The following is a 9,625-nucleotide window of genomic DNA, read 5'->3' on the forward strand; positions in this document are numbered from 1 at the left end:
TTCCACAGCCGAGTAGGGTGACAGAAATTTCTGGCCGATACGGGTCGCGAGGGTCGCAAAATGGCGCCGGCCAGAGAGCACTTTTCGGAAAGGTCGCTTTTGTACGAATTTTGAGTGCTAGGCAGGTAAAAACAAAGTTCCTCCTTGTACTCATCTCCAACTGGTTGGGTCACACCCTCGCCCCTGTACCTTGGGAAATGCTGCATGCAACTGTCGCGCAGGTGAGTCGTTACGTGACGGCTCACGCATGATTTCGCCTATTCGATTTTCCGTGCTCACATCAAAGCGAGTCACAAAAAAAAGTTTTTGCCTGCAGAGAATGTATGAAAGGCGTTTGACTGTATGAGTGAGACACAAAAAAACTTTAATGCGGCATTCCTGCACCAAGTGTTGAGCTGCGTAGCAAAGAGTATGTCTGATAGTCCCAAATTTAGTCCCGCGGTTAAACACCGTCGAAGAAGGTTCGTACTAAACAAAAACTCAGAGAATGAAAGGACAGAAAGAAGTGCACTCACCCACGGACCCGCCGGTGGACAGCTGACAGAACTCGTAAAGGCCGTCGAAGACGGGGCAGTCCTCGCCGACGTTGACTGTGGAGAACTCTCATCATAAGTATGTCTTTATGTACACATAAAGAACCAATAAGCCATATTGTGGCAACGAAACAGCAGCTGTTTGTCAATTCCAATGCTCAACAGCCACAAACGAAGCAGTTGAATTTGCCCTGTTCGTGGTATGTGCCATACTTCTGTGTGACCCTTTTGAAATCTTTTTACAGTTGTGCCTATGTATTTCAAATACAGGTATTTGAAATATGTATTTTAAATACTTTGTGTATTTTGCATTTGTATTTAATTACAAATTAGGTAATGTATTTGATGTGTGTATTTAAATACTAAAACGTGGGTATTTCAAATACAATTGCAATTAAATACAATTTTGTGGGCGAAAATACATCCCTCAAATTTATTGTCACTGTCCAGACCAGGAAGAAAACTATGTTCTGCACCGAATGCAGTGTCTCTCAATCAAGCACAAGCGTTTAGTGACTTTGTGATTACGGTGCTAGTCTAGGGCAAGAATAGTGACGAAATCGACGTTCACAGGCAGACTGGCTAAATAAGTGCCTGTGACAACTTGTGATGCTTTCCAGCCTGATTTCCACCCATATTTTTGCCTGGAACATTCTAAATGAGCGGGTCGTCCAGATTTTCGTAACTGGTGCGAGTTGCAACAATAAAAAATTCTCTAGCTAGTGCTGGGCGTCTTGGTCGTCTCGGTTCTTTGTTGGTCTAAACCAAAATGTAATCGAAAAAAAAAAAAAAAAGCTGCCTGAAGCTCTGTACTTTTTTCACCTATTACGTCCAAGCTGATTACATTTTTTTTTTTTTTGTGATTATATTTTTAGTATGTTACTAGAGCCTCCCACACTAACTCCTGAGTGCGCGATGCAAAATTAAAATGAGATACCCAGAAATCCGTTGCAGGTGCCCTGAAGTCGCTGACGCAAATTTTGAGGAATGTATTTGGAAAAGTATTTGGACGAGACCAAATACATTTGGTTGTATTTGTATCTTGTACTTAAATGCTTTTTTGGAAATGTAATTAGATTTGTAATTAAATACATTTGTGACGAATTATTTTGTATTTGTATTTCGACACATATTTGCATGTATTTTGCCCATCCCTGATTCCCATAATGCCAAATCAACTTTTGTCTATTGCTGCAGTTTTTTTTTGTTTTTTTTTAAGTTTTGGGTGCCATTTTAATTTCAGGACTGAACAGAGCTGATAATATTCTGAACCAGCTGACACTCCGACCATCAGTTTTTTTTGTTTTTTTCTGAGCAATTGATGCACCTACATATAGGCCATAGACTTTCTGGTTTTAAGTGAAAACCACCGACAAACATCAGTCGGTGTCAACAATATAAAATAAGTTACTGTAGAATACCGCGCATCTGCCCATTCCACATTAAGCGCCCATATCCAAATTTCTAAGATATGAAAAAATGTGCACAGTACATTTATATATAAAACTGATGATCGGACAAGCGCCCATCCCCCAATTTTTCGCGATTATATCTCAATTTTGAGTGGGCACTTGCTCGGTATTTTACAGTAAAACTTAAAAATGCAAATAAACATTCATTAATGTAAAAAACACATGAAAAAAAAAAAGATTTCTGAAAATTTAGCTAGGACTGTTTTTGTTGAAACCGTCCCCTCTTTGACTTGAGCTCTTATATTTTTTTTCGATTTTTTCAGCGATAATCAAGGTTTTTAGCATCTGTCCGAATGAGATCACCGAAATACACCAATATATAAAAAATAAATAAAAAATTAAAAACATCCGTTAATTTTTTTTATAGATGTACACAGGAAAATCTATGGCCCACCTATAAACCAAGAGGGATTATTTATAATGAAGCTCGATTTTTTCAAGGACTAAAATAAAAAAAGAAAGGTTGTTTCTCCTGCCTTCGATTTAAAAAACAAACAAAAAATCAACAGAGACACCCAACAACTACAGCGACCGCGGGAGCTTCATAACATCCGTGTCACCTTGCCTTCAGGATTGGCAGCGGAGGCAACTCCCTAAAAGGGGGTCGAGAGGCAGTATAAAAGCTCTCACGAGGGAGTTGGAAAGGTTGCTAAGAAAGGCTCGAAAGTAAAGCAGGCTCACATCTCTGCATCTGTTTGTTGTACTCCGACATGTTGTCCGGCCGGATGCTGCGCAGGAAGCGAATGTAGTCGTCGCTGTGGTACTTGGTCATCTCTTCCTGGGTCGCCTTGTGCGGTCTCTGCAATGTTTTACCTTGTAAGCGGCGTGCCTCAATGCCAACACATGCAGAGCATTTAGAAAAAAACCAATAACCGTTCAAATTTTAATTTTTTTTGGAAAAAAGCAACGAAAAAATTGTGCCACATCCTGCAAGTGAATTCTAGAAATGACCGAGGCACTATATAATCTGCTACACATGTAAACACTGCTGTGTTTACATCTAGCAGACGGTGTTGACGTGACACTGTGATGTCACATGACACTTCGAGGTCTCGTCACAGTGACATGGGGAAACTTTCCAGCTAAAGTTTGGCAAAGGCATTCCTCCACCAAATATAGAGGGAAGACACAATGTCATGAGACATTGTGTTGCATGATGTTGCAATTACTGCCACGATAGCTGCACATAGACACCCCGGGGTCTGCTGGGAAACCCTGCCAATAACAATCATGGTAAAGAAAGAAAAAAAAAAGGAGCTTTTGTCAGGTAATGAAAAGTCTCATGCAAACACTCACGTAGATCTCCATCTTCCGGTACAGCCCATAGTTGAGAATCAGGTTGTGGGTCATGCGCATGCGATGGGGCTTCATGGGGTGGCCCTGCCCGTAGTAGTAGTTCCCAATGTCCCCTGCAAGGAAGGATACATTGTGAGTGGAAAGGCAGAGCGGTGACACGCCTAGGGTTATGAACTCTCGAGTAAAGGAGGTCAGGAAAGGGGGTTAAGTAACATTCTGCTGTCATAAAATAATAATGTGATGATGACAACAAAACTCTCTGTTGGAGGGGAGGGGAAAGGGGCTGCGGCGCAGTCAGCTCCAACTGAAGTACTTAGATTTACCAAGGGATGGCGCACCCAAACTGGAAATATTTAACTTAACCCCATATTTTGCCACTCCGGGGCAAAATGCTGTCCCGACTAGGATAGGGCAGGACTCTGGATGAAAATTATATACATACCGCAAAATCCAGTACGGTTTGGAATACTCCCGCCACACAGTGAGGCCTATTCCCTCCAAGTATGGCACTAGAGTCAAAGGTAATGTGTTTGCCACAGCCCCAACGTGTAAAAATGATGCAGAAGACGACAATGTGACAAGTTAAACGGACCTCGTATCATCCTTGTTTCTTCCGGCGCTTTTTCTACACATCAAAATATAGCAACTAGCCCAATAATCTACTCTGCCGCTACATCCACTCTTAGAATCCTTGTCCAACCTGGGTCCCTACCCTGACTATTGTGCCAAACTTAGGCTAAACTGGTACCAGAGCCACAGAATAGGCTACAATCTAGAGTGTCGACAATCAATTTCCGAACTGTCTCATGGGTACCGCCATGTTGTTTCCCGGTGCAGTGCGAGCACAGCTGGCGATGGTCAGGATTAGGGATGTCGCGAACCACCCTAGGTTCGATTTCGAAAGGTTTCGATATTTGCGAAGCGAACTGAGGTTCGATTTCGAAAAATTTTGATATTTTCGTACCGACCGGGGTTTGAATTCGAAAAATTCACAACTTTTGACCACAGCGGAGTTTCGACTTCGAAAATTTCGAAGCTTTCACGGTTTCTAAAATTTCGAATTCGAATATTTCGAATATTGTTTTCCTTCAGGTTCGATAAATTCGAAGATTTCGAAATTCTTTGAAAAAAAAATTCGAAAACTTCGAACGCTTCGAATTTTTATAGACATGAAGTTCGAACAATTCGAATTTCTTTCTGCATAAAGTTCGAAAGTTTCGATTCTCTTTTAACGCTAAATTAAAAAAAAAAAAAAAAAAACTTTGAAGATTTTGAATTTCTTTTTAATCCAACTTTTCAAAGTTCGAAGTCCGATTTTCAAGTTTTTCCACAGTTTCAGTTTCAAATAACGTTTTCACGACTCACTGGTTTTTACAAAATCAAGTTTAGAAAAGTTAGGGTGTGATATCTAGATTCTGCGAAGTTGGTCAGGCAAATAAATGAGACGACGAGTGTCCCGGATGTGCTGGAATATTTGTCAGTGCAGAATTGTGGCCGCTAGCCCCGGGGGGGGGGGGGGGGGAGGGGTTAACCTGCATCACGCAGTTGTGATTACACGAACACACTGTTTTACGAGACTCATCCAGTTCGAAACGGCCAGGGGCGAGCAGGAGGTTGAGGCTCAGAAAAACCCTGAAGCGACCTGGCAAACCTGCTCGCCACCCCTTGCACGCTGGTAGTAATCCGATCCGGTGAAGTTTATAATTGTCCTGGAGGTTTATTTTCTGGGACGGAGGAATCGCCTTGCAAAAAGCATGAAAGTCGACACAACTCGAGGTCGAGGAGCGTTCTGCCATACAAGTGGCGTCGGAAGAGGAAAAACGGGGGGAAAGAGGGTAGCGGGTGCCTCCTTCTCTACCTTGCAGGTATTTCGGACTGTTAAAGAAAGCAATACGGGGAAAGAGGGCGTGGTCGAGCTTATTTTAATCTGAAATTATTTATGCATATGTATAGCTATAGATACTGTCGCTCTTCACTGCATAAGAGGTTGCGTAGATGGTTATTGTTAGAAACTCGTTGTCGGAAGGCACTACTCGTCACATGCTTAGTGGTTCGGAAGTTCAAAGCTGTCTTTTCAACTTAAATACCTGTGCCGATAGTAACAAAAAAAAAAAAAAAAGAAAGAATAAATGCGGGAATAAAAAGCAGGAGAAAAAAAAACTATCAAGAATTCGTCGGAAGTGTTCTATTCTTGCATATTCAGAGGTTTAGAACTTCGAAACAAGTTTCTTTTACCAAGATGTGTACAGGCTAAAAGAAACACGTCCCAGGAACGTGAAGCGAAAAAAAAAAAAAAAAAAAAGTTTTCTTTGCTGAACTTGAACACTATTAGAAATCTTCTCCCATGAGTTAATTTATTCCTTAACGTGAAAAAAACAAAAAATATATTATTTTGTATTCTGCAGATGGCAATAATATGTACTGTCTGTGGTGTTAATTTAAATGCGATACCTCAAACAATTTAGACGAAAATAAATATCAAGTTTAGGTCGAAATTGCATGCAGATAAATGTTTGGACATTTCTTCGAAACTCACGTTGAATAACAATAATCACATCTTAAGACAGCACTTGCCTAAGCTATACATAGATCATTCTTAAAAAAGTATAACATGTCTACCATAAATAGCTCCGGCTGCAGCATGCTTCAAATCTGGCACAAACGATAATCGTCAAAAACCCGTCGTCCTTCCACGCCCCTTCGGGGATTTATTTCTTTAAACCTAAGCATGCCAGAAAATTGAAATAAACGACATTGCCTTTCGTAAGGAACGCAACACCGCGTGTAAAAGTTTGAGAAAAAAATTACAAATGTACCCCACTACTTGAAATCAAATGAAACCGTCCGCCAGTCTTTTGAAGTTCGACGAACGTCGAACTTTTACCCTAAAAGTTCGAAGTTCGTCGACCTTCTGACTTTTCTGAATTCGAAAGTTCTCTTGGTAAATAAGTTTGAAAGTTCGAAATTTATCGAATTTTTTGGTCAGTCAAGTTCGAAAGTTCGACACGCATCGAACCTTGCAGCGCAATAAGTTCGAAAGTTCGAAAAATATCGAATTTCTTAGCGTAATAAGTTTGACGGTTCGAAAAGCGTCGAACTTCTTAGCTTAACAAGTTCGAAAATTCGACCTTCGTCGAAGTTCACAATATAGACAATTCGAAAAATCAAAATCTTTCGAACCTCTCGAACCGCTTGATTCGATCATCAAAACTTCGATTCGAAAAAAGTTTGCGGCATCCCTAGTCAGGATTCGAAAATGTGACTTCCTGTGCTTTAGGAATTATGTCGGGAAGCTCAAGCGATGTCATTTCGCTCTGTTGCAGACTGTTTCCAAAGGACGGAAAAGTGTTTCCTGCAATTTCAGATAGAACTTCAGATGACTGGCAGCAATGATTTTAAGCAACAAAATGGTCGAAGGGTTGTTACTCTCAGTGTAGCTCATTCAATAACTCTAATTAGGACAAAAAAAAAAAAAAAAAATTAAGACTAAGTCAGTACAAGATCTTCCTTGGCACAACACCCCAACTTTTCATAATCAGCAAATGATGGCTTTCATGAAACGTTGTTGCCCGAGCGTGGCTCTTGTGCCGCTGGTAGTTTTGAGGAAAAGCCAAACACCAGAGAGTGAGTCCTCTCGCACTTCAAGCAGAGGGTTACAGTAAGGCTGCATTGTTGGTATACAAAAGTGACGGTGTCTGCTACTAGCCGCAATGGCTGCCTTGCCTTTCTGCTGTTGAGAATTTGCCAGCGTTTTGCGAATAAGGATGCTATCTTCAAGAGGGGGTTGAAGGGGGGGGGGGGGGGAATTGCCTCAAAGGATGGACTATTTCTCTTCACTAACTGCTAGAGGTGCTAAAATAAATAGAGAACACACAGCCTGGAGATGTTTACCCACTAAAGAGAATGCCGCCTGTTGGAGCAGAGCTTAATCACATGCGCAGGGGTGGAGCTCATGAAATGTACTTGGGAGCAGCCACAGAAGCAGCTGAAACAGCTGTTTTGGGGCAGATTGGGAGCAGCTAAAACTACATTCTGGAGCAGGCAAGGAGCAGCTCAGATCAGGTTTCATTGCACTTCAGCTTGTGTCTTAGACGAGCACAATACAATTGTGCTTAGCAGCACAGAGGAACATGAGTAGCTAGGGGCTTAAGTAGATGGGATAACAGTGTAACAGATGCGAAATTTTGAAACTTCGTGAGCCTTAAAGGGGCCCTGCAATCATATTTAAGCGTCTACGTCTTTTGCGGTTTCTACGTCCCTCAGGGTTCGGGCAAGCCAGCGGGCACAGAGAGAGTAACTAAATATCAGTGCGTCATATTTTAACCGGACGACGTGGAAACCTCCTCCCCCTACAGGGGTGACCCGCGGTGCCGCAAGCGCGCGATGTGTGACGTCTTTGGTCCTGGGCTTACAACTGGTCAGAGCCGCTAACGGTTGTTTTTAGTCGAAATACAAAATATAAGGGAGCGAACCGTTTCAGTTATATATAAAAGTAGATTTTGTTCACTATTTTAGATCAGAAAAGAAACAAATTCCGTTTAGAAAATACGGAAACAAGAAGTGACTCGTTGACACACCCGCCACCAGGTGGTGGAAAAGGCGGCGCATACTAGAAAGGTGTAGAGGGACCAGGCGGCAACGAACAGCGAACGTAGAAAGGTCCCGGATGTACGCGGCGGCGCTGCGGTCGCATCGACTGGAGGATCCAACCGGTTCCGGGTGTTCCCAAGGCCTTCGACGAGCAGCTTCGGCTTGCGGTTTAGCCGATCATTAGCTCGTGTTTGCTGTCGTTTGTGGCCAATGAAATGTCATGCCGAATTGGTGTTTAATCACGCAGCAAATCGAATGCGAGTTGCCCTGGCTGCCCGCTTCATACAGCCTATTCAGAACATGCTTTAGTGGCGTCCTCTTGAGCCATCGACACAGAGTGCGGCAACCGTGAATGCTCGCTGAGCTCACTACCCTTCCTCTAGTTCACGGCCACTCAAGCAACCAAGGATGCCATGAAGGAGGTTATTTTTTGCTTGTTTTTTTGTAATTTTAATTTGCCTTTAACTTTTAAAATAAAGCAAAATTCGAAAAAAAAAAAAAAGTGCCTTTAAGTGGGGGCGATTTGTACCTGTAACGGCGATCCTTTTCTGAAATGAATAGGATCGCCGTTACTACGTTCAGTGCGCTCAGGTTCAATGCAAACTAAAAACCAGTAAGAAAGTCCTTGCACGGCCCCTTTAAATCTAACATAGAAAAAAAATTAAAAGAATTAAGTTTAGAAAGGACCATCTTACGTAATCAACTGTCTTAACGCATTTACCTGGACTAACCGAAGCACCAGGTCAGCTTCAGTCACTGAACAATATTACGAAAAAATCAAATAAGTCCGAAATGGGCCATGACGCACAAATGTGCGAAGATCGGCTTGACTGAACCGGCACCCCACCATGCAAAAACAAAGCAACCACCACAAAAAAAAAAAAAAAAAAAAAAAAAATCGACATTTGAAGTGTTAAACTTCCCGCTTGCGATCGAAGTAACTCTGAAACAACACCAGCAAAGCGCTATGGGGACACAGCTTCTTGAGATCGTCTTAAATAAACTACGTTCACTAGCATTAGCAGGAACAATGAAGTGAAGAAAAAACATTGCCAGCGCCAACTCTCGGCGTCGTCGCCGAACTTCCGCGCGGCAAGTAAAAAAATAGGATCGCGTCGAGTACAGTTTGCGGACATAGATCTAGAAAGAGCGCTAGTACAGACTCTCATGCAGCGTTGTAATTGGGGGAAAAGATAAGTAATGACTGCAACTTACCATCGTAGTAATAACAAACCCGCTTTTTTGAATGCATTGTGGCGGCCATACTTACGAAAGGGTCACGTGATAGATACTCTCGAGCCCACAAGCCCAGAAAGTCGCGCGAGAAAATACTTTATATGTCAATTTTAAGTGTTTACCTATTAATTATTTATACGCATATAAATTTGTTATATTATGTAGCATATACAATTAACTTGTGTTTTTTCCACGCCGGTTTTAATCACATGATTTACGGTAAACTTGCGCGCCTAAACTGCCCTGGCTATCTTGGCGCTTTCAATGGTTGCAGTTTAGTTCGGCCATCAAAGAGAAGATGGCGCCAGAGTTAGTAAATAAGACCCACTGGCGGAGCCACCACCAGGCCACCGCAGATCCCCGTAATAAAGACCTAAACTTTGTTTGCGAATAACTTTATTTAATCAAAAATTTTAATTTAAGGCAATAATATCTTATCAGTAAGCTGTTGATGGAATCGGACTACACAAACGGGTGGGTCATCTGTAGCCTCTGTAG

The 9,625-nt window shown here is 42.0% G+C and overlaps 1 protein-coding gene across 2 annotated transcripts in view; it reads right to left on the reverse strand.

The window, feature by feature from the left end:
- LOC8031957 (histone deacetylase 1) overlaps positions 1-9,197 on the reverse strand; it is a 43,078-nt gene extending 33,881 nt beyond the window's left edge. For both annotated transcript variants that reach the window (XM_029989057.4, XM_040215850.1), the window contains exons 1-4: positions 9,107-9,197; positions 3,302-3,414; positions 2,687-2,804; positions 516-590 (exon numbers count right to left, since the gene is read on the reverse strand). In XM_029989057.4, coding sequence (XP_029844917.2) covers positions 516-590; positions 2,687-2,804; positions 3,302-3,414; positions 9,107-9,155 — 355 coding nt within the window. In that variant the 5' untranslated portion in view covers positions 9,156-9,197. The remainder of the gene's footprint in view (positions 1-515; positions 591-2,686; positions 2,805-3,301; positions 3,415-9,106) is intronic.
- Positions 9,198-9,625: the final 428 nt, after the last annotated feature.

The sequence above is a fragment of the Ixodes scapularis genome, unplaced genomic scaffold (assembly GCF_016920785.2).
Source record: "Ixodes scapularis isolate PalLabHiFi unplaced genomic scaffold, ASM1692078v2 PGA_scaffold8__174_contigs__length_109621045, whole genome shotgun sequence".
Lineage (NCBI taxonomy): Eukaryota > Metazoa > Arthropoda > Arachnida > Ixodida > Ixodidae > Ixodes > Ixodes scapularis.